The sequence below is a fragment of the Radiomyces spectabilis genome, assembly GCF_025331425.1.
Source record: "Radiomyces spectabilis strain NRRL 2753 chromosome Unknown BYT42scaffold_6, whole genome shotgun sequence".
NCBI lineage: Eukaryota > Fungi > Mucoromycota > Mucoromycetes > Mucorales > Radiomycetaceae > Radiomyces > Radiomyces spectabilis.
In genome coordinates this window covers 1,207,077-1,230,012 of record NW_026251931.1, presented here as the reverse complement: position 1 = coordinate 1,230,012, position 22,936 = coordinate 1,207,077, and the positions used below count along the sequence as shown (strand labels likewise).

Here is a 22,936-nt window from a genome sequence, read left to right as displayed (position 1 = left end):
GACACTAACTCATAACCCATATTCCTATTAAGCAGCTGTTGGTCCCACCTTCGATTCACTGTTTAGCTTTTTTGCAAACCTGTTGCTTTATGCTCACAACACAAGCATGATGTCCTAAACTAGCCAACACGATGAGGACAGGTGCCAACAGTTGTCTCCACGGCGCCAGCGAGTGGCTATGTTAATCTTATAATGCCCCCATCACAGCACCTTCCTTATTGCTCATCGTGCTTGCAGGTCTACAGTTCTGGCTTTAATAACGCCAAGAGCAGCCTCCCTCAGTTAGAACGAACAAACAATAGTCCACAAGACGTTAACTGAGCCAAGTTGATGTGAAGTACCAGGCTAACGGATAAGCTGAGGCAGGCAGACCATATGAATAAGAAGACGGTTTTTGGGCGAGAATTAATTGGACGTCCTTATTGAATAGAGGAATCATGGTACAAATAAAAAAAAAGAGGTCTACCCTGTTGTATCTCTTATAAGCAAAGCTTTTTCATTTATTTTTCTTTTTATATAAAATGGCGTCCACAGGACATTAAGCCCACTTTTTTATTACATTATTCAACCCACAAAGGGTTGAGAAATAAGGCAAAAACCTTTTTTTTTCATTTACCTTTGTTGCGATTAAAAAGCAAACCCACCGACATACCTTCCACAATGACCGCGCTGATGACTAGTCAGGCGCCCAAAGGGAAGAGCCAACGGGAACGAAAACAATCTTCTTCAGAGGATGGCCAATCCTATCATTAGAAGATGGTTTTCGAATTTTTCGCCATACCCCGAATGCTTTACCAAAAACCGGAGCGTTCATCATTACCAGTGACCACCAGCCTAGCAGCCCCTGATTCCGAACTGGCGCACAAAAGAAAAAAAGAGATGAGAAGAAACGCCCCCTTTTTATATCTTTTTCAAAAATCGTTCGAGGACCTTCGATTGTGACCTTGCTTTATGACCGCGAATGCACCTCATTGGCTCGATTCTCGCAACAAAACTGGCGAAATTCATAGCCTCACACTCCTTTCGCGTAAGCCATGCAAAGAGGGGACTGCGCCATGTCATTTATGCTGCCATCAGCAAACCATGCGCACCACAGTCACTCTATAAGTTTCAATAAAGCCTATGGTTGAACGCTCATGCGACATGATTCAGACTTCACGCACTCTTGTTTTATTTTTATTTCTTGTTTACGTTGTATGCTAGTATGTTTCCCCTATCCTGCCCCTTTGTATCCGTTTTGTTATTGAAACCGTGTGTTTAGTGTCGCTGTGACAATAAACGCTCATGTATTACTCTACGAAACCAGGGTATCAGTTTCAGTGCGCCATGTTGCAGTGGTGACAGAACAGGGAAAGCGCAATGACCAAGGGCGATGCGAGCCCGTCTGAGCATGTCCGCAAGAAGGATATATTTTTTTGCCAGCGTCAAAATTCTCATACATATATGCAAACTATTGAAACATGCAGCAACGCAGTAACAACACCTATAACTTGGTTTCTCCGTTTGCGATGTGCCGTATTTTCGCATGAACTGACTGATCTGCAGGACCAGTGTTATCTCCTCTTGAAAAATGAAGTTCTCCTTCTCCGCTTCCCTGCACAATAGCAGGTTGGGCCGTTTGTGCGTTGGATTCAAAGTATGGATCTTGGCAAAGTATTAAAGTTATCGCTCGATTCTGGATAAGTTTCTGAAAATCTTCAATCATCAATATGCTGAATCAAATTCATCTTCGGGATAGTTCGATTTCGGGCTTCCCAAAATGATTCCCAAAATCGAGCGGTGACTGTATGACTTACCAAAAAATGAATTGCGTCTTTCCAACTTCAGTACGGTTGATTCCATGCCATACGATAAATGACGCGCTTTTATGGGATATGTTATTTTAAATTTCACTTTATTGATGTGGCAGGTCAAAAGCTTGACAAGAGAACTCAGATTATCATATTACTGAAAGGAAAATAAAAAGAAAAGTAATGCGACAAATACTAACACAAGGACACAAGGACACAAGAACAAAAAAGGATAAGAAAAAAAATAAAGAGAAGTCAAGTTGTGAACCAATAAAGCGATTCGACTAAAATGAGCCTATGCCAAGACTAGGTTTTTCGACAGTGGAGGGTAGATAAGGAAGTTTAGGTTGTGACAGAGGTTGTTGTTGCGGTGACAGTGGTTGCTGTTGACTTGCTAAGCTTCCTTTCCGTCGTCTTTCCAAGAAGAGCGGTTTGAATGAAGAGGGAGGTGGGGGTGTCGATGTTCCCGAGATCGATCCTTTGGTCGTGGCGTTGTGCTGTGATTCGGCCGTGGTGGTGGATTTTGAAAGGCCAAGACGACGACGGGGAATCGGTGGAGATGAAGGAACAGGACTAGACGATCCACTAGAAGAGGTCTGGAAACTAGAAAAACCACTGGAAATCGCCGCCGCCATGTCTCGCGTGTCATGGCTCAATGATCGGACCATGCCGAGTTTTTCTGGTGTTCTTTTCGTCGAGAAAGGCGTCGTCATTGCGGTGGTGGCATGCGGTGATTGAGGGCCACTCAGAGTAGGACTATCAGTGACTGGATCGGCTGCATGTTGCTGTTGTTGTTGTTGCTGTTGTTGAAGCATTTTCTTAGCATTGATCATGACGCGCAAAGCACGCACTTGCAAAGCTGTACGACAGGTAAGCGCCGCGGTTTCGTACACCATGCTGGCAGTGGAAATCGTCAAGATTTGATGTAATGCGTGCGTGGCAAGTTGGCCCAGACGGTACATGTTGTACATATCCGCCAACAGTAACAGCCGAGCCAAAACTTGCGGCTGATGCTGCTGGACGGTCATTAGATCATCCGTGTAAATATATTGGAAAAAGGCCCAGGCGACAGGATACGGTTCGGGGAAGGAAATGGATTTGAGATGAAGCGATCGTTTATCAGGTTTCTGTAAATATTGAGCAAAATAAGGCCATCGGCGACCGACAATGGTGGAATTCACAGGAATGGGTCGACTGTCGGCACACAACACCTCCATATCGGCCATCATGAGTTCGCTTAGCATAGAAAGTCCAAGTTCACCCGACACCGGCAAAGGCGCTTTGCGGGGTGGAGTGTAAATGCCAAAAGCTTCCAAATCAATGACAGCTGCATGATCGAAATTTAGCTGTCGGTGATTGTAGTCCTCCAATAAATCTCGATCCCGGTGACCGAGAACGTAAAGACGATTTTGATCGCGGTGAAGCACTCCCCGATTCCATGAACCGGCGGACAAGACGGAACCGGTATCAATACGAGTCCACACTAGATTGCCCAAGTCAAAGGCCCAAATATGGAAACTGCGATGATTCGGGGTGAGATAGGTTCCGGTGAGAACCATGTGATGACCAATAACGTCGCCAATGGGAAAACGAAGGCCAGGTGGTAAGCAAGGTCCGACCATCTGAGAAGAATGATCGCGCATTTTGGAAGTGGAAGCACGCATGGGGTGAAAGGATTGCAAATCGCGAGCGACATCGGAAAAGTTGTAATTGGAATAAACGCAAAGCGATGGATCCTCGTCATCGTTGTTGTCTTTCCAAAAAGGGTTATCAATCAGTCGGGAATCCTGCGGTGAGGGACAAAACGCGACAGCTCTGTAGGCTCCGTATTGACGTTCCAGTGGTGCTCCCTGAATCCATGTGAACGAATTGAAATCGAAAACATTCATTTCGTTGACGTATTGATTCGCCATATCCTGGCCTCCCATGACCACCAATTTATCGTGTGCACAGACAGCGATGTGGGCGTATCGTGCTTTGGGCGAAAACAGACTGAGACTGATATCTCGGCGGATCCAGCGCATCGTCTCGAGGTTAAATAGACACAAATCATCCAGAGCGCAAAGATCCTGCTGAGCGGACTCTGGGTGGACGAGACTCATGCCGCCAAAAAAGACGAGATACGACTGGTACACATTGGCGGTATGAAAATAGCGTGGTTTCGGTGGAGATGGAGCGTCGGACGATGCGGCGTATCGAGACCAGGTCATGGTGGGAAGATCGAGAATGTACAGTTCGTTGCTCATTTGACGAGACGATACCCATCGACCTCCAAACACATACATTTTATCCCCCACGATGGTGGTGGATGCACCGACTAATGGCGGTGGGATGTGGCCGTGAGTAGGTTTTATCTCGGTTGTAAGATCAGCAATGGATTGAGCACCAGGGGTCATGGACATTGTACAAAACAGCAGACGGGGGATGGAGTGTCCAAAGGCCGGGTATGGATTTTTTTTTTTTTTTTTTTTTGGCAGGAGCAAAACTTAAAGGAGAAAGCACAACAGCAACAACAACAACGAAAAAAAAAGAAGGAAACGAACCCTCCTTAAGACGCCTGTGCGGGATAAAATAAAGATGGAGATTGTGCTTTGTGTTTCCACGGTAATGGTTGAACAGTAACCGAAAATGTATAAACTCTTATCGCTCTATTTATTGTCTACTTACAAAAAAAAAACCCTTTTCTCTTATTCGCTTTCCATGGTGTGTAACCTGACTCAATTCGTGCCATTGTGGTTGCTCAAAGATAAAAAAGAACCGATTCAGGGCCCATTGGCAACCAAAAAAAAAAAAAAAAAAAAGCCTATTTTCCTTGTGGAGCGGGATTTTTTTCTTTGGTTCAATCAGATCCGGGGAAAATGATCAATCTGCGGTTGACAATTATGGCAGGCCAATAGAGATCGCCCCGATCCTTCAGATGCTCAATAAATCGTTCACGTAGAATCTTCGGTTCGACAGCTTTGTTTACCTCTATTTTTTTTTTCTTTATCTGGTCCTGTTTTAGACTGATTTCGTCTTCTTTATTTCTCGTCTCAGTTCATTAGCTCTCTCTCTTTCCTCGTAATTGATCCTCTCTATATCCGTTTTCTAATGACCGTCGGTGTACGTATCTCTACTCATTTGTTTGGCCGAGTACGTAAATACAATGAATTGGACCTGTACGTTCCGCCCAATGCGAATCAATGCACACCGTTGCTCGTATTTATCCACGGTGGCGCCTGGCGTTCCGAAGATAAGGCCGATCACGCTCAATTAGCCATGTATTTAGCAGTTCAGGGCTACACGGTGGCCGTGGTCAACTACAGGTACAACAACGGTGTTTCCCAATAGGGCAAAATTTTGTCAACTTTTTTTTTTGTTGATAACCAACATGGTCATGGTCATTCACAGATTAAGTCTTCGGAACCACCCGCATGAGCAACCGGAAGTGCAGCATCCCGACCATATTGACGATATTCTTGACGCGATTCACTACTTGATACAAACTCCACCACGATCGGCCGTGTATGATACGACCAATATCCATCTCATTGGTCATTCCTGCGGGGCTCACATGGCCATGATGATCATTCTGGATCCCGCTTCATGCTTAAAAAGCATTCGTGGAGTCATTGGGGCCGATGGCATTTATGACATTCCATTGCTGCTTCAAACGTTTCCCGACTATACGGATTTCATTGAACAGGCATTTGGAACAGACACTAGTCAGTTTGTCCATGCTTCGCCCATTTCGAAATTCGCGCAGCACCGCTTACCACCCGTATTGATTGTGCACAGTTTGGAAGACTCACTTGTGGATCTCGGGCAAGCCAAAGTGATGCTTCAACATTTACTGTCGCTTGACGCCAAAGTGCAACTGGATACAAGCGCCCGAGGCGATCACTATGATATGCTAAAGACCCCGGAGTTTATCCGTGCTGTCAAGCGATTTGTATGACTCATCATTATCTGTTCCAACTCATGCCATCTTTTCTCCTCATTTTTATCCGGATTTCCTATATTAAATCCAATTAGACGCTTTTTACTTGATTCATATGCAAAATAACGCTCGCCTACCTAATGAAAAAACAAATTACCTTCAAATCATCGCTTTTAAAAAAGGTTAAGCCCTGTCAGCCATGTGGCCCATGAAGCTTCAAACTTAAAATTGACCTTCATCCACATCTCATTGGGCATATTTTTTTTAATGCACGGCAAGCAAAGCAATGCCTGCATATGCACTGCCCGAGTCTATAAATTATTTAGACTTTTACGAACCGGCATCGTGCCTACATGAAACGATTCATATTACAAATACAGTACCGAGCTCGAAGCAGCCCTGACCTTTTTTTTCGTGTAACATGTCATTTGCGCTCTTTTTTTTTGTTGAAGCTCGGCGGCATTTAAATTTCGCTCGACCGTATCCAGGTGATTCTTCAAAGGCACTTTTTGATGCCGCCTTGAGCAGCTCATATTAAAGATGTTGCGGTATCTGTATAGCCTCCGATGAGCTTGGCAAGGCTTTTGCCAATAGTCGAACTACGCTTATAGGTTGATTCTGAGTATAAAGATCAGGTTTTTTAGGAAGACTACGAGGGTATGATGACGTGCTGAACAGCATGTACTCGATTAACAAAATGGCACCTATCTTCTCCAACTGTTTCTGTGAAGAAGAATTTGATGGCCTGACTGAAAAGTTTTCTGCATTTTCCCACTGTAGAAGATGGCAGCAAAACTTTGGAGGTTCTTAAATTCGCACGTGACTGTGACTGGATTTTTATTCGGCTTCTGATTGAAAGGCTGAAAAAAGTTGACGCTGACGCTTGGCTTCCACCAGTTTTCCCCTGTGCGCAATGGCTTCTAACGAGGAATTCTACGTTCGTTACTAGTGAGTCATTTACCTACAGTGGCGTAAAGATGGCCGAATATTAATATTATGGATTTACACAGCTCAGGACATAAGGGTCGTTATGGCCACGAGTTTTTGGAATTTGAATTCCAAGACGATGGTCTCTGTCGATACGCCAACAACTCAAACTATCGAAATGACAGCATGATTCGAAAAGAAGGTAACTATGAAGTTTTGCCGATATTCCAATAATATTACGCCCCCCATCTTACACGTCTGTTAGTGTACGTAAGCCCCGCCGTGTTGCAAGAATTGAAGCGTATCATCAACGAGAGCGAAATCATGAAGTATGTTTTGTGTTTAAGTACGAGGATATAAAAAAAAAGGTGTCACTGATGTTGTTGGGCATTTACAGGGAAGACGATTCACAGTGGCCGCAAAAGAACGTGGTTGGTAGTCAGGAATTGGAAGTGCGCATCGGCAACACTCATATTTCCTTCGAGGTAAATGAACGCTCTGACATGGTTATACTCAATCGGTCGTGGGATCGTCAAAGACTGACATACATGTATCTTACTTTTTTATCAGACATCCAAACTGGGCTCCTTAATGGAAGTACAGGAAAGTCAAGATCCCGAAGGTCTGCGTATATTTTATTACTTGGTGCAGGATTTGAAGGCCTTGGTGTTTTCGCTGATTACACTCCACTTCAAGGTAAGTCCCGATACATACAATCAGTGCTATAAACATATTTCTTACTTTATTTTTTATATATATATATCTATAGATTAAACCTATCAATTAGAAATATTTTGTACGGAAAAAAGAGGCAAAAAAGAAAAAGAATGTAGCATGGACGGACGCATAAAAAAAACTATATAAAAAAAAAGAATTCAAACAAGCTGTTGGCAGTTCAATCGTGTGATTTTTTTTCAAGAGGTGTTGGAAGTTTCGGTCTTTACTGGCGAACCCATTTCTTCATCTTCGGTGGGGGGATTCAGTTGAGGGGAAGACATGGTGCTGGTTTGTTGAGAGGTGGTGGAAGGATGGAGAACAGGGCTTGCGGGAATACTTTGAGGCGTAGCTGTCGCTTCTTCATCTCTGGATGGAGCAGCCGAAGGTTCTTCTTCGTCCTCATCATCTTGAAGCATATCAATTTCCTCATCATCTTCCGGTGCTGTATCTTCTTTTTTCGGTGTTTGTGCAGGCGTTTCTTGTGAAGAGGAAGTTTCGCCTTTGCTAGCTGCTGCTGCTGCTGCGGCGGCGGCGGCGGCTCCCCCGGCGGCTCCTCCCGCTGCAGTGTAGGATTTCATTGCTTCTTCATATTCTTCCTGTTCTTTTTTATACATATCGTAATATTTCTGGTAGCACATGGTTAGTCAAATTGCATTTTTTCACAGCCACAAAGACAACACTCACCTTCTTCTCGTCCTTTGTCAAAGCTTTCCATTTTTGTCCCAGTAAACGGGTGACATCTCCCAGGTTTTCGCTGGGCACCTCGTCCTTGATGTTATCACGTTCCAAACGACAATACAAAAAGAAGACGTTGCCAGGACCTTTGGGTGCATTCGGATCTTTTTTCTTGCGTGGTGTAGGGGTACCACGTTGGTCTTCGTGTTTCACCACCCCACCCTTATGCCCACGATGCGATTTGGACGAGGCCACAGGCATATCCGACTGCGTAGGATTATTATCAGTATCAGTATCCTATTCCCGTTTTATACAAAAAGCTCAAAGCACGACTCACCTGAATCGATTCGATATCCGAGTCGTCAGAAGCATCACTGTTGGCCATGCTGTCCAATCCCTTTCGTCCGTGGCGATGACGTTGATGGCGGTAATCGCTCAATTGGTCGAGCAGCACACTATGTGATATGAGTGAGTGAGTGGACGGTTGGGTTTCTTAGCCGTGGATCCATGGCAACTCACAGGCGTTCGGTTCGTAAATGCTTGACATGACGATTCACCTTGGCAAGCTTATGGGCCATGGCGTCATTTTCCTGTTGGCAGACAAGGTGTCAGTTGAATTTTGCACACCATGACGCAAAACTGAGTAGGTGCCAGTCGTTTTACCTCTTCTATATCTTTGACCCGTCGTTTTAGCTCTCGATATTTTCGAAACAATGCTTCATCGTGTTCTGTACGTAACATTCCAAAAATGGTAAATAATTAATATCACGTTGAGGCAGTTTTTTTTATATTCCCTTTCTTTCATCAGCCTACCCTCTTTTTGTTCGCCCATTCAAAAAAAAGCACTTTTTTTTTCGTCAATCGATATCGGAAGTAATCTGTAGAAAAGAAAAAGGCGAAAAAAATAAATAAAAAAATAGCTATTTTTTGCCGCTGGTTTTTTTTTTCTATAGTCAACAAAGCGCTTCTTTTTTTTTCCTTTTTTTCTTTTTTTGTTTGATGATACGATTTTTAACTAAGCTATGGCCAGTTCATTTACATACATGTATCGTGAAAATGTCACATATAACCAGCGAAACCAAACTAATTGACTAGCATGCTGCCGCATGGCTTTATGACTTATAAGATACGCACCGGGAGGAGCCAACATTAACAAATGATGATGCTTGTTCAACACTTGCTGGACAGTAATAGGCATCAAATCGGCCACACCAATATATTTGCGTACAAGAGGAATCGAGACCAATTTGTAGAGTTTGAAAGAGCCTTCGGAAGCTGCTTGTCTGTTTATTCAAGCAAACGATCGCTTGAGTTGTTCTGCAACGACATCATACAAAAACACTGAATCTACTTACTTTGCGCCGTTATAAGCTGCAATATGATTAGGATGACCGGAAACACCATGATCATCAAAAGTGATCACCTATTTTTTTCGTATGGCTTTTGATTTCAGTACTTTTTTTTTCCGCGTTTCCATATTTTTTTTTAACTTGTCCTTACCGTATCGATTTTATTCTTGACGACGTAATTCTTCACTGCAGCAGCAACCACACTCGACGACCATGTCTGATTCATTCCGTCTTGCAAGTCTCTGTAGTCACGTATTTTCTTTAGTCACGAGGTCAAGGTGTAGGCCGTGAACTATCGACTGAAAACTTACGGATGGTCTAACGATTTGACTTGCGCGGGTTGAATGCCCAATACTTGGCAGCTTTTCACGAGTTCCTTCTTGCGTTGCGTTCCGAGCCCGTCGGCATTACCTTGATGACCAACGAAGGGTTAGGCTTTTCTATTCGTGATAGGACAGTGGTGAGTTTGGTGGGATTTTACCAGTCGACAGGCACAGCAGATGAATGCGTGTTTTCGAGTGCGATCGCAGCGCAGCAATGGTGGGACCGAAAAACATGCATTCATCGTCCGGATGCGCGGTGACAATGAGCGTGCTTCGACTTTGCAATGCCGGTGATTGTTGAAAGTGGGCTAAACTGTGGTAACTGTAAACCAGCACCGACGCGACCAAGAATACACAAAGTAGCACAATCACCATGAATAAATCAAAAAAGGTTTTAACAAAGGAAAGAATGCAAGCTGTAGTTTTTTTTTTTTTCAATGGTTTGGAATTACTTTTTTTGGAAGAGTTCAATTGAAATTTTTTTTATGACAAGGAGGAAGCTTCATCTTCTTTCAACAATTCATCCATATCAGGTGAACACACAAATTTCTGTACAATATGGCCCAATTCAATGGCCTTTTTTGTCTGATCACTGACGGTATCGATTACCATGACATTTTCCAAAAACGTAGATCGCATCCCTTGGTTGATCTCCAGCATGACGTTACCCAGTTTCATCTTCATCCGTCCGCTCTTATACACATACACTTTGCCTATACAGCCATCAGGCATGTCCTGCAGTTCCAGTGATGACATGGCATCCTCTAATGACGTCTTCTTTGCAGCTGCGGGTAACGGTTTGACCTTCTCGTCCTTTTCCTCCTTGACTGGTTTCTCTTCCTCATCTACATCGATGGTCGGCGGCGGGGGCTTTTCAAATTTGGGTAAAATAGATGGCAATTGGAAACATAACAGTTCGTCTTCCGCAATCGAGACCACCTTGTTCTATTGTAAACCGGCACCATTCATATGTCAGCACTCTGTCTCTGTGTTGCTAACACTACTGATCCGGGTTTTCACCATCACACTTACATTTTTATCCACACCGAAAATATTCCGTGCGGCTGAATCTTCATACATGTACCACGGATCTGATTGTGCCGGTGCTGCAGTCGTTGAAGAGGTTTCCGGAGCCACCGTAACAGGTTTCGCGTCGGGTGATTTAAGCTTCTCTTCCACCTCGGACTCCTTTTCATTTTTGTCGACATCCATCTCTTCCGTGTCCGGTTCCGTCTTGACCGCTAAATAGAAAAGGTCCGTCAATCCCTGATCAAAAAATTATACAATCATCATGATCACTTACGAACGGGGGATTCTTCATCTTCCTTGGGCTCGGGTTTCTCGGCCGGGGTTTCTTCGGGTGTATCCACCACCAACCATGGCACTCTTCGTGGCGTGATGGAAAGATCCAATGGATCAAAATCGCTAGCTAATCGTGATACGTGCGGGAAAACCACCGGTGTATATTCGTCATTGGTATTCCAGAAGAGCGCACTCATGTCTGTTTCTTCATTGCTCTCTGCTTCTTGTCTCGATCCCGCATCACCACCATATGTTGCGTAACCACCACCAGGCATATTTCGTGAACGTGCTACACCATAGATGAGAAAACCGTTTCCCATTGCACAAAACAGTGAGACTTACCCATAGCCGAAGGACCGAGCGAAAAGATACCCGATGCGCTTGATTCTTCAACGAGAATGATGCCACGACCTGGACCTCCACGACCGCGCCCTCTTCCGCGTTCTCCTCGTCCTCTTCCACGTCCACGCCCACGTTCTCTGGAACCTTCGCCCCGCGTCTATATAAATAGAGTATTTAGCAGTCTAAATCACCTTAACACTTCCAGTTGATGGCCTTACAGAAGTCAGCGCTTGATCAATGACCGACGATGATCTATCACCATATTTTAAGCGTTAGTCTATCCATTCCTCCCTGTCTTTAAAAGGGATTTTTGATTGTATCCAACTTACGTTTCCTTTTTATTTCGTTTGGCTGGAATGGTGGGCTTGAATTTCATCTAGATTGGCTAAAGGTGAGTCATGCGGATCAAACGGCGAACGTATGGAATATAACTTACTTTCATGGCGCCACCTCGTGTCTTTTGACCATCGTGCACGCTGGGCAATCGTCCTTCGGGTGCTGTTTCTGATCGAATGTGACCTAATTCTTTGGCTGGAGTACCTGCACTAGGCGCCGGCGAAGGGGAAGGCGTATCGCCAGCCGATGTGGGCTCTGCTTTGGGTGTGGCAGCCGGTGATGCACTGGATCGAGCACGACCTCTCAACGTAGGAGCGAAACGTCGAACTGCCTTTTTAACACCAGGCGTAATGGGTTTATCCTGCTGATCCGACATTACTATCGACGCTTATTAAAGATGTCAAAAAAAAAGAATGCGCAGTGATGGACAATTTTTTTTTTTGCTTCTCTCCGGGTTGGCCGTCACAAATTGACCTTTTTTTTTATGAACGGTTGTGCCCTAAAGTGGGGTGGTTTGCATGTTTACAACAACTGATACTATAAGTTCCAACAAACCGACGAAGGCCTCCTTACAGGAATACAATTCCACTGTATTGCTTTGAACTATTTGATTTTCTCCAGTTTTTTGTTGGCAAACTTTAGCTTGGTGTGTGTTCGTCCTACGTCGCCATCCAGTTCGTCCAACAATTGATTCTGTACATCTAATTCGTCGCCAATCACTAATCCCAACTGCTTCTGGCGAGCCAAGATCGCGCTGAATTGGGCTACTTGGTCATCCTGTTCTTTCATGACTTGTTGCTGGTATTGAAGTAATCCTTCGTTGTCCAGTCCACGTGTCACCTCCGTTTCTGTCGCCAACGCTTCCTGCTGCTGCTGGAACGCCGCCCCAAAAGCTCGTCCGGCACTGATGGTTTTATTTCTTCTCACTGGATTACTTGCTCCGTGATTCGCTGTACCCGCAAACGACTGTTGACGCATGGGTTGGCCTTGCAAAGGTCTTTGAGCTGAAGCCATGGAAACAGATTTGTCTCCATGCATTTCGTTCACACGCATGGCCGGCCCTGTGGGTAGTGACTGGTACAATAAGTCTTGTTCCTGACGACCGGATTGGATCAGTCGCATTAATCCATCCCTTTCTTCCTTGAGATTGCTCAACATATCTCGACGTCGGCGGAGTTCGCCACTTGACATGTCTTCGCTTGCTACACCGGAAAGGCCGGCATCGAGACTGGACAGCCGGGAAGAGAGCGTCATGAGCAGCTTTTTAGCTTGCACGCTACAGTTGTGGGAAGCTGATATCTCATTGCGAGCAATATGGGTGGCGCGACGGTTGATCAGCGAACGGATTTCTCGTGCGGTGTTGGTCATATCATTATACTCATCCAGCCAGCTTTCGGAGCTGTACAGAATAGAGTTATCGGCTGTGCGACTGGCGGGGATGGCTAAAAATTCCTTCCACAAAGACGTTTGTCGCCAGCGATCGTCTCGACTACTGAGGATACCTCTTAAATAGGTCTCGAGTCCTCGTCGCCGGTCGTCAATTTTTAGCGGGGTATCAAAGGTTCGCGTAAAGAAGCTTTTGCTGGGTAACTCTACGGGCAACGGGTGTTTTGGGAAGATGGCCTGAAACTGGGCATTCAACTTTACGAAGTCAGTGTATCTCTTCCACACATGCCAATGACGGACGGCGGCTTGCACTTCAACTTTGTACTCAGTATGAGGTTTGGGCTGCAATCTTGTTTCCGTCTCTCGAACAAAGATGGCTTGAATCACCTCGCTCATGGCCCAAAAAAAACAACCTTTTTTTTGACGGTCTAAGCAATACTTGTTGGTGTTTCAGAAAAATGAACAGCACCAACTTGGAAAGGAAAGGAGAAAAAAAAAAGGAAAAACAAAAAAAAACGTCGATTTTCCTGTCACGTTTTCATGCAGTGTCCGTATGACAACAACTTACACAAGGAATGGAATACACTGTTCAAAATTGGAGAAAAGAAGAAAAGCGCAGCTCGCTTTGCGTAAATGATGGCTCCTTTTTTTCCTTTTATTTCCGTATGACGCCCCCACTAGATGTATAACGAAACGTTTTGTCGTCTCAGTGCGTTGTAGCACAGTCATCAATTTCCTTGGCATGCGTTACAACTGCCTATTTGAAGAGATCTTCCGTGATCACCGGTAGCCAGAGGTGACACAATTCCTTTTTGCTTTTCAGGGCCACGACGCACTGAAGCACTGAAGTTCATGCACTATCTTTATGTTATGATATTCATCTTATCAAATCCATCTCGATACAATACCGTGACTACCAGATCAACATTTTTTGGTTTATATCCAAGGAAAAAGGTTACAAGTCACGTAATCTTCTGTTTCAGAGTTGCTCGGTCAAAGACCAGTTGTGGCGCGTCGCGAACGTTGACAGACCGGCGATCAAAATTGACTGTCATACCGTTCCTTTATCTTTTGGCACAAGTTTGATCCGGAGTTTTTTTCAGAGGGGACAACGTGCTGTGCGAGCTTGTGGCGTTGTCTGCGTTTCTGCATCAAGTCTTGAAAAATAGCTTCTAGTGGCCTTTCACCAATAGTACAGAATGATGCTCAGTGAAAAAAAGGGACCACACAACGGTAAAATACCAGCTATAGGGTGCTTTTATCGTACACGGGTAAGTAGATGAATAACAAACTGCAAGCTGCCTAGAATGTTAGCGTCCTTTGCAGATGTACCAAGAATATTCCCCTTTTTTGGTTCTTTTCTTATATTCGCGCCGGTTGTCACGGCGGACACATTTTTTTAAACGATTCGCAAATCGTACTGGAGCACACCTTCAAGTCGGCGTTATCAATATTTTCTGTGACACTTGACTGCAGTTTCAACGTACTTTGGACAAGGTGGCTCTTTGGTGTCTTGCCGATAACTTGGGCGGTCTTGGCAACGCGTTTGGGTGATTTCCAAGACCCTGGATTCATATTTCCCTTGGAGGGTATTTTTAAAAGCCGCTTCGCGATCGTTCCCGTCTTGGCCGCCATGTCAGCACCATTCATTCCACACATCGTGCAGTTTGCAAAGTTAAGCTTTTTCACAACGGTCAGAGTCGTCATCGTTTTATACAGGTGCAGTGCGAGTGCGTTTTTCAGGAATACAGAACAAGAGATAAAGTAATTGGGTAGGTTTTCTGATGGATCTTGGGGCGTGCGCCTTTTATTAACAGGCACTACGCGCTAAACAAGTATCAAATGTTTTCCTCGTATTAGTGCTTTTTACAAAGGTTTGTTACCTGGTACGGCTTGAGCAACATTCAAAGTAATAATGAAGCAGGTTGAGGGTACGAATACAGTTTATTTACCAATTTTAAGAGCAAAACAAATAATTGGATACAGAGAAGAGTGAATTGGGTGTTGATAAAAATCAAATTGAATGTGCATGAACAACAGCAAATGAAACGTTGCCATTTGTCAGCCCCAATATTTATGCTGGGAAAACAAGGACGAACCATCGGCCACACGGGATAGTGCATGGTACATCATTCGTATTAACCAATCATATTCTGTAAGAATGAGCAAACGGGGAAAACAAAGAGCGTTGACGGCCAACGATTTAGACCTATAAGGCTGATGTGAAAGGTCAGGAGTGCATATATAAAAGACGTTTCGCTGACCAATATTACACTCTGTGAATTATTCGGACAACATGACCCACATCATTCTTAGTTTATGGAAAATTACCTTCAACTCTGTCGTATATTACTGTATGGACGACGTTTTTGATGTAAATACTTGTATCATGCGTTATGAATTGGAAGTCGAATCGCTTTTGCTGAATTGGTCCTTTATGGTACAGTGACATGCAAAATCTTCAGGTGTTGACGCGTATATCCTGAAAACGAAGGAAAGAGAAAAATACATCATGTCCTGCATGTACAATGAGTAGGTGACGGTGTAAAAGTTTATGACAAAACCCGTTGTTGAGAACGATGACGCTCAAAGGAAGCAAGGATCAGCTCCTTCGATCCTTTGGTTGACATTTTTTTATTTATCAAATGTCAAAAGGTACGAACTTCATGTTGGAGAAACCATAGTGGATAAGTGGTTTTCTTCAAATGAACGTGTAAATATCTTTTTTTCCCATATGCCCACTCTGAAAATACTGCGAACGGTGCTGTTCAGCTCGATCTGGGATAACTCTTGACGGGCTATCATGAACGACGACAATGGTACGCCATATTCGTGAAAAGGATAATAAGGTATATAGCGTATTCACAACGGTGTGACGCTCCCCATAGCCTCTTGTCAAATGTTGCACGGGAGCCGTACTCATCTATTGCAAAGGCCATCCTTCCAGGCATAAATGGTCTCAGGTAGTCTGGCGTGCAAAGCCAAGTTACAGGTGTGATTTGGCAGAGCAAAAATTAGAGTTTCGGTGTTCCAAAGCAAATTGTCACCGATTTGGAAGCCAAAAATGTTGTGAGACTCTGATAGTGTTGCACATGAGTATGGACCTTCAAGTTTTTTCGCTCATGCTCAATAGACGACGCAGCATAGCAATACATGACGTGTAATAAGTGTCGAAGCCTCCATATACTAAAAAAATAGCAGGAATGTCAGTACTGTTGAAGAGCGCTTAGGATCTACCTTCACGACTAATGTAGGACTAAACTCCAGTGAGAATGGGTTCGGCTTTGTCAGACAGAGTTGGGGTTCTCTAAATGGGATGCAGAGTTCCAGCAAAACAATGAAATCATGCGTACGCGTATATACACGTTCGATTTTTTTGTATGCAATCTAGAACAATCCAAGCAACTATTGCTACAAGATGAATCGCAGAATATACGATACCAGAAGAATAGCATTTAACCTTGGTAACACGATCTTTTAATTCCTTTCATTTTGTCTCCCTTCAATTAGTTGATCCAGCTTGAGGGAAAAAGATCAAATGTTTCGATAAACCGAATCCACGCAATGTACTGGCCCTATCGACGGCGAAAAAACAAGGTACGCAAAGAATAAGAATGATTACCCTAGAATGAAAGAAAACAAAAAAAAAGGCCCACCGTTCATAATGCATAATTTATACAAGTTTCAATGGGGGCACGAAGATCTTTACATAAACAGTCCACCTCCTTTCTTTCTCTTTAATGGAAAATCGAATTAAAAAAAAAAAAGAAAAGAAAAGAACCAACAACAGCGCTATAATTATTTCAGTCACATTTTATGGTTTTTTGGTCCTATATTTTCCATGAAATCATCCATCGCTCTCATCATCTGCATTCCACTCGCCATGTCGAACAATAGCCAACCGTTGCTGAGACACGCGTTGTCTACTGATCAACTTGGGTGTTTTTTCAGTCTCTCCAAGATAAAAATAGCCAGAAACATAATGCACTTTATCAAATAAACGTGCAGCACATCCATACGGCTGTCCATACGAATGTGTGTAAAAGCCTAAACTATCAAAAAGGAGCTGCGGACGCAACCTTTTTTTTTCATCTTTTTTCTACCACCTGTTTTTTGGCTGTCACGTGAAAAGATGAAATATAATTGGCGGTTGATAAGTTCGAAAAAATTCTGCGGATTGGAAATTTGAAACCTTGAACAGTTCAAGGGGAGTGGGAGAAAATGAGTTGTGGCTTATTTTCATTCGATAGGTGGAAAACTTTGCCTAATTTGGATGAATCATCCCAAGCTAAGCCACCGGAGGAAAAAGATATAAATAGAGGCGGTTTTTGTGCGCATTCTTTTTTCTTGCAATCAGCAAAAACTTAGTGGCCTCTTGGGTTTCGTTGGCTTCTTCCGTTTATTTATCTTCTTTTTACCTATTTATTACCATCTATCCGGTTACCTGTCAACCTTCGTTTTCGATTGCCGTAAACGCACATACAACCCACGTACAAAAACCCACCATCATCTTCAGTTATCGTCGCCATGTCCGGATTTAACATCGCCACACCTGCTATGGCAACCCCCGCTGTACAAACCCCTTCTGTTCCTACCCCCCATCACAATTCCACACCATTTGCTTTGCCATCGACACCTGCACCACTCGATGTCCCCACACCTAGCAGGGATCAAAATCCCTACGCTGTGGCGGGCATCACACCCACCTTGCAGTAAGTTGCCTCCCCCATTGACCTTGTTGAGGGAAAAAACAACCGATCGGACTTACCCTTTTTTTTGTTTAATAGAAATATTGTCGCAACGGTTAATTTGGATTGTCGGCTGGATCTGAAGACCATTGCGCTTCATGCTCGTAATGCCGAGTACAACCCAAAGGTACATGTCTGACCAGCAAAAAAAGTAAAAAAAGAAAGAAAGGGAAAAACAAAGACATGGCTGGATATGGGTTGGAAAAATCAGATCTAAATTATCCCCCTTTGCAATTATTAGCGTTTCGCTGCTGTGATCATGCGTATTCGTGATCCAAAGACGACTGCTCTGATCTTTGCTTCGGGTAAAATGGTGGTGACGGGTGCAAAGTCAGAGGACGATTCCAAGTTGGCTGCTCGCAAATATGCTCGTATCATTCAGAAATTGGGTTTCCAAGCCAAATTCACCGACTTTAAGATCCAAAACATTGTGGGATCGTGTGATGTCAAGTTCCCCATTCGTTTGGAAGGTCTTGCTTACTCTCACGGACATTTCAGTTCTGTAAGTAGTCTTTATTTTTTTTTCTTTCTTACACCTTTGAAATGTGTTTTTGGGCAATGTGGTTGACCATCACTAGTATGAGCCTGAATTGTTTCCTGGTCTCATTTATCGCATGGTTAAGCCCAAAATCGTGCTGCTGATCTTTGTCTCTGGCAAAATCGTCTTGACCGGTGCCAAAGTTCGAGAGGAGATCTATCAGGCCTTCCAAGCCATATATCCCGTACTCACCGAATTCCGAAAGCCCTAAACTCCATTTTATTCCACCTCATCTTCATATTCTCTTCGACAGACCCTTTTTTTTTTCTCTTTTATGGAGAGGAAAAAGGTAGGTTTCCATCTTTGTCCATTTTCAACGAAATCCGTATACGCGAAAAAAAAAAACCAGAAAAACAACAATATCAACAAGCAACAACAACAAAAAATTGGGAATCATTTCAATGTTAACGATTTCGCTTAATTCATTTCCGACTCACATTGGCCGTCCAATCTCCCCTATTCTCATCCTATGATGGCCTTTTTCTATGTACAAAGAACTTTTAGTTTTCGTTTACATTTTCTATTATTTCCCCCCCCAAACACTTGTGTAATATATAAAACAATGCATTTAGCCCTTCTTTGTGGTCTTTAAAAAAATCAACAAATTGACAACCATTATATAAAGACATTGACTGTTCTATCCATTCCACCATGCATCATTCTTTTGCTGGAAAGTTGGCCTTTTTTTTTATGTGCAGTTCAATGCATCCAACGCATGATCCAAGTATCATCCGCAATACATCTTTGTTTGTTGATTCATTTAAAGTTTTCATCAAGGCAAAGACGGACTTTATCGGCAGCATAAATGACAACAAGATGACAGTTTCATTTATCCATGTAAAAACAATACAATGCAAATGGCTGAGCCAGTTATTCTGCGATCAAACGCATGGAGGACAAAGAATTGTTGGTCTAAATTTTCCTTCTTTTTTTTTTGTTTATTGTGATGAACTTATTCATACAAAACCTTCTTGGCGAACTGGGGCAAGACGAAAGCGGCCTTGTGGACTTCCGAGTTGTAGTAACGGCAAAGCTTGTCTTCCTGTTCGGGAGTGAACTTGCGAAGAGGCTCACGGAGGTTAGCCTCGGGGTTCTTGGAGCAGAGGATGTGACCGATCTGACCGCTGGGGTAGGTGGGGATGGAAGTGTATGCATATTCGACCTGGGGATAAAGGTTCTTGCAGAAATCCTTGACCTTCTTGATAAGAGGAAGATGGAGCCACATGCATTCACCCTGAGTGCTGAACACACCATTTTCGGTCAAAGCATTCTTCAAAAGCTGGAAGAAGTCGGCACCGAAAAGAGATTCGGCAGGACCTGATGAAACATGAATATCATTATGCATAAGAGAAAATGAAGAAAAAGGATCGAGATCACTCACCATCGGGATCCGAGGAATCAGTGATGATAACATCGTATTGGTTGACCTTGTCCTTCAAGAACTCGAAACCATCACCAATGTGAACTTTGACCTTGGAGTGAGCGAAACCGATGGCCATGTTGGGCAAATACTTCTTGGACACACGGGGAACGGCTTCATCAATATCGACGAGAGTGGCTTCAACAACACTCTCGTGCTTGATGACTTCACGAAGCACACCACCGTCACCACCACCAATGACAAGGACCTACCAGATCCTGACTCAATATCCTGCATACCAACCATCTCCCACATTCTAGTCACGCAATTTACCTTCTTGGGGTTAGGGTGAGAGTTCATGGCAAGATGGGTGATCATTTCTTGGTAACTGACAGTGGACGAAATTCACAATGTCAAAAAAAAGAGGTCGAGATTGGAAGTGGTATATACTTACGAAAATTCATCACGCTCGGTAGCCTGAATAACACCGTCAAGAACAAGGACGTTGCCATAGTTGGAGGATTGGAAAACGAGGACATCCTGGAACTTGGACTTTTCAACGTGGAGGATCTCTTCCACCTTGAGAGCCATGGCTAATCAAACCCGGCTTTAGGACCCTATCACTGTGTACTTGCTCCTAGATTTCTCAAGGAGATCTCAAATGGTTGGGATGCTTACCCTGACCGGGCCACATGGTGGACTTTTCCATGAACCATCCGTCCTTGATGCTGGGGTGAGTCAAAGGTGCAGCCATTATGTAATATATGCCGAGAAAAAGAAGGAGCAAAAAAATTTCTTTGATGCAATAACAAAAACTTTTTTTTTTGCCACCCAAAAAAAAAGGCTCGTGACGTAGGTCTTTTAAATTTTTTTTTTTTTTATTGTGAAAGATGCCCATTGAAACCGTACTTTTCAACATGTACGAAAATGCCACATCAACAAAAGTTGATGGAAAAATATTGATATTGTTTTATTGCTTGTCATTTCTCTGGTTTCAATCATTTGTTGATACAATTGATCCTTTTTGAGCTTGGTTGTCATAACACTTTACGGATAGTTGTATCACCTCTTTTTTTATTGTGCACCAATTTGTGCCCGAGATCTCCCTTTTCTGTAAAGTTTTGCTGTTTTTGTACCGTTAAACGGACATAGCCTTGTTTAGCATCGAGACCGGGCCTTTTTTTATATATTTATGGTGTAATTTTGATTCAATTCTCACGCTATTGTTCACAAATAACACAAAGGTTTATCGGAAAATCTTAGAGCGAAAAATTGAAAAGTATAATATCATACTTACACTTGCATAGCCTTTCCATTCAACGATGGGCTATTTTTCTTTCATTGTCTTTTGTTGGTTTGCTACTAGGAAAATCTCATCATTCTGTTTCATCAATAATATTGATCGGATCGTGTTCAAACAGTCCATACATATCTCGCTATAATCTTTGATTTTGAGTACTTGCAAAGTATTCGAGTCGTCCGCATGCCATTGGCAGAAGATCCATGCTTGATCAGATTTTCCATTGCAGTTTTTGTTCCTAAGAACTTCTGTATAATAAGCGCACAAGGGTCGCTGATTTGATTCGATACTACAGTCAACGTCAAAACACACTCAAGCACTCGACACATGGTGTATGGTATGTGGTGAGGTGATGACATGCTGGAGCTATCTGTTTCTATTGGAAATATTACAAATTGAAGCAATCTTCCCACATATTTCCGCTTCATCGCTCCAAGAAAGTCGATCGCTAGAGCTTCGGGTTACAGTCTCCATGCTTGGTATTACTAAAAGCTTGCAGCAACGAATATCGAATACATTGTCCACTTTGTTTCATTTCCGTCAGTATGTAGAAGGAAAAAGTACGACCAGCAAGCAGTCACCGTGGGAAAATATATCAACGGGCAAGTATCGGGATGTCAGGCAAGCAACATTCTGTCATGATTACAGAGGTCGACTGTGAGTTAACTAGCAATACAACGCCATCGCCCATGGACAGAAAGTGGCAAAAAAAAATGGCAAGTGTGGTAAAAGAAATTTAACCAGAGTTTAATATCAAATTAAAGGAGTATTTGCTTGAAAATACTGGATAAGCATTCCGTCAGTGATGCCGCTCGAGCCAAGTCATTGTGCCGCTTGTGTGTCCATTCCAGCTTGACTCTAAATAACAAAGATTCCCTGCGTTGCGCAGTTGCTATCACTAATGTAGGGAAGGGACAATAAAATCCCAAGAACCGCGTATCAGTCGTTGACAAACTGACGGTGTGCCTTAACTAAAACAATCGAGCTGTCAGACAATGCCCATCTATGCTCTTCACGACTCGAATATAATAACCCGTCTGCGCAGCAAAGGAATGAGTGGACATGTTTTTTTTCATTGTCCGCAGGCCGTTTGGGCCAAGTGGATCAACATGAAAAACAAATCACTCAAAATGACGGACAAAAAAATGACTTTAATCATACATTCTCATCTGCACTATAAGCCATAATTTTGGCTGATGGAAATCTGTCTCGTAATTACATGCAGAAAGATGGTTAAAATAACAAACCTATTTTGGCGCTTGGGCCTATCGATCTGTAAGGCGTCAAAAAAACGATAAGCTGTCGTCTGGTTTCCTGAATAGGCAAGATGTTTGGGGCTTTTCAACTTTTTTTTTTTTTTTTTCCAAACCCGGTTTCCTAAAATAAATTGAATGGGAATCTTCTCTCCATAATGACCTTTTGCATTTATATGATAACTTGTGGACAAAACCTCGTATTTTTGATATTTCCGAATCGTACTACACCAAACTTCATCGTTATCCTCCCCCAAGTCACTTTGCTTACAATGTTAGGACAGCGTGACTTGAATTGAGAAAGACGATGCTTTATAAAAATAAGAAAAGGTTGGACGTTCGCATCGTAAGAGCAATGATGTCCTTTTTACCTCAGCATACGGCCGTCTACTTATTTATTGTATATACAATACTTTATCACCAGTTGAGAGCGCTTTTTCTCATGTTTCAAGTATATTATAAGGACTTGCAGCGGAAGGCTCTTTTTATTTCTTTTGTCGGGATGACAACAGAACGGTATAGCTCAGACTGACTAAAGAGTGGTCTCGTACAACGTGATCACAAGACTAACTTGATTTTGACAAGCGTTAATAGATAGCAGAGCGATTGAGTGGTTTTTTGTATTTTTTAAAATGCGTTGCCATGGTTAGATTAGCAAGAACGCTATGCTC

General features: G+C 43.2%; 10 protein-coding genes across 10 annotated transcripts; 4 read left to right on the top strand and 6 right to left on the bottom strand.

The window, feature by feature from the left end:
• Nucleotides 1-1,834: 1,834 nt before the first annotated feature.
• BYT42DRAFT_569015 (uncharacterized protein) lies at nucleotides 1,835-4,419 on the bottom strand. Its single transcript, XM_051568247.1, has one exon. The coding sequence runs from the start codon at nucleotides 4,190-4,192 to the stop codon at nucleotides 2,075-2,077; it is 2,118 nt and encodes a 705-aa protein (XP_051423858.1). The 5' UTR covers nucleotides 4,193-4,419; the 3' UTR covers nucleotides 1,835-2,074.
• A 189-nt stretch (nucleotides 4,420-4,608) lies between these two features.
• BYT42DRAFT_569012 (Alpha/Beta hydrolase protein) lies at nucleotides 4,609-5,914 on the top strand. The gene is made up of 2 exons (XM_051568246.1): nucleotides 4,609-5,095; nucleotides 5,181-5,914. The coding sequence occupies exons 1-2, from the start codon at nucleotides 4,881-4,883 to the stop codon at nucleotides 5,725-5,727; spliced, it is 762 nt and encodes a 253-aa protein (XP_051423857.1). The 5' UTR covers nucleotides 4,609-4,880; the 3' UTR covers nucleotides 5,728-5,914.
• Nucleotides 5,915-6,591: 677 nt separating this feature from the next.
• BYT42DRAFT_569011 (mago nashi-like protein 2) lies at nucleotides 6,592-7,482 on the top strand. The gene is made up of 6 exons (XM_051568245.1): nucleotides 6,592-6,657; nucleotides 6,720-6,838; nucleotides 6,902-6,965; nucleotides 7,034-7,121; nucleotides 7,207-7,332; nucleotides 7,406-7,482. The coding sequence occupies exons 1-6, from the start codon at nucleotides 6,623-6,625 to the stop codon at nucleotides 7,421-7,423; spliced, it is 450 nt and encodes a 149-aa protein (XP_051423856.1). The 5' UTR covers nucleotides 6,592-6,622; the 3' UTR covers nucleotides 7,424-7,482.
• Nucleotides 7,483-7,550: 68 nt separating this feature from the next.
• BYT42DRAFT_495307 (high mobility group box domain-containing protein) lies at nucleotides 7,551-8,289 on the bottom strand (the record flags this gene model as incomplete). The annotated part of the gene is made up of 2 exons (XM_051564354.1): nucleotides 7,551-7,979; nucleotides 8,038-8,289. 2 exons carry the CDS (start codon nucleotides 8,287-8,289, stop codon nucleotides 7,551-7,553), a joined length of 681 nt encoding a protein of 226 aa, XP_051423855.1.
• Nucleotides 8,290-8,928: 639 nt separating this feature from the next.
• On the bottom strand, nucleotides 8,929-10,113 carry BYT42DRAFT_329394 (putative deacetylase LmbE-like domain-containing protein). The gene is made up of 5 exons (XM_051563062.1): nucleotides 9,859-10,113; nucleotides 9,689-9,788; nucleotides 9,529-9,619; nucleotides 9,384-9,451; nucleotides 8,929-9,311 (listed from the first exon to the last, which is right to left on the bottom strand). The coding sequence occupies exons 1-5, from the start codon at nucleotides 10,073-10,075 to the stop codon at nucleotides 9,044-9,046; spliced, it is 744 nt and encodes a 247-aa protein (XP_051423854.1). The 5' UTR covers nucleotides 10,076-10,113; the 3' UTR covers nucleotides 8,929-9,043.
• A 1-nt stretch (nucleotide 10,114) lies between these two features.
• On the bottom strand, nucleotides 10,115-11,559 carry BYT42DRAFT_329522 (RNA polymerase III RPC4-domain-containing protein). Its single transcript, XM_051563063.1, has 4 exons — nucleotides 11,345-11,559; nucleotides 11,004-11,291; nucleotides 10,733-10,941; nucleotides 10,115-10,645 (listed from the first exon to the last, which is right to left on the bottom strand). Exons 1-4 carry the CDS (start codon nucleotides 11,346-11,348, stop codon nucleotides 10,184-10,186), a joined length of 963 nt encoding a protein of 320 aa, XP_051423853.1. The 5' UTR covers nucleotides 11,349-11,559; the 3' UTR covers nucleotides 10,115-10,183.
• A 724-nt stretch (nucleotides 11,560-12,283) lies between these two features.
• On the bottom strand, nucleotides 12,284-13,462 carry BYT42DRAFT_495437 (Phox homologous domain-containing protein; the record flags this gene model as incomplete). The annotated part of the gene is made up of 2 exons (XM_051564362.1): nucleotides 12,284-12,540; nucleotides 12,655-13,462. The coding sequence occupies 2 exons, from the start codon at nucleotides 13,460-13,462 to the stop codon at nucleotides 12,284-12,286; spliced, it is 1,065 nt and encodes a 354-aa protein (XP_051423852.1).
• Nucleotides 13,463-14,158: 696 nt separating this feature from the next.
• On the top strand, nucleotides 14,159-15,317 carry BYT42DRAFT_568998 (uncharacterized protein). Its single transcript, XM_051568244.1, is given in 2 exon segments — nucleotides 14,159-14,381; nucleotides 14,393-15,317. 2 exon segments carry the CDS (start codon nucleotides 14,374-14,376, stop codon nucleotides 14,832-14,834), a joined length of 450 nt encoding a protein of 149 aa, XP_051423851.1. The 5' UTR covers nucleotides 14,159-14,373; the 3' UTR covers nucleotides 14,835-15,317.
• A 2,106-nt stretch (nucleotides 15,318-17,423) lies between these two features.
• On the top strand, nucleotides 17,424-18,998 carry BYT42DRAFT_568991 (TATA-box-binding protein). Its single transcript, XM_051568243.1, has 4 exons — nucleotides 17,424-17,778; nucleotides 17,854-17,941; nucleotides 18,056-18,316; nucleotides 18,393-18,998. The coding sequence occupies exons 1-4, from the start codon at nucleotides 17,594-17,596 to the stop codon at nucleotides 18,561-18,563; spliced, it is 705 nt and encodes a 234-aa protein (XP_051423850.1). The 5' UTR covers nucleotides 17,424-17,593; the 3' UTR covers nucleotides 18,564-18,998.
• Nucleotides 18,999-19,123: 125 nt separating this feature from the next.
• BYT42DRAFT_568990 (spermidine synthase) lies at nucleotides 19,124-20,526 on the bottom strand. Its single transcript, XM_051568242.1, has 5 exons — nucleotides 20,391-20,526; nucleotides 20,167-20,305; nucleotides 20,046-20,100; nucleotides 19,734-19,980; nucleotides 19,124-19,669 (listed from the first exon to the last, which is right to left on the bottom strand). The coding sequence occupies exons 1-5, from the start codon at nucleotides 20,464-20,466 to the stop codon at nucleotides 19,305-19,307; spliced, it is 882 nt and encodes a 293-aa protein (XP_051423849.1). The 5' UTR covers nucleotides 20,467-20,526; the 3' UTR covers nucleotides 19,124-19,304.
• Nucleotides 20,527-22,936: the final 2,410 nt, after the last annotated feature.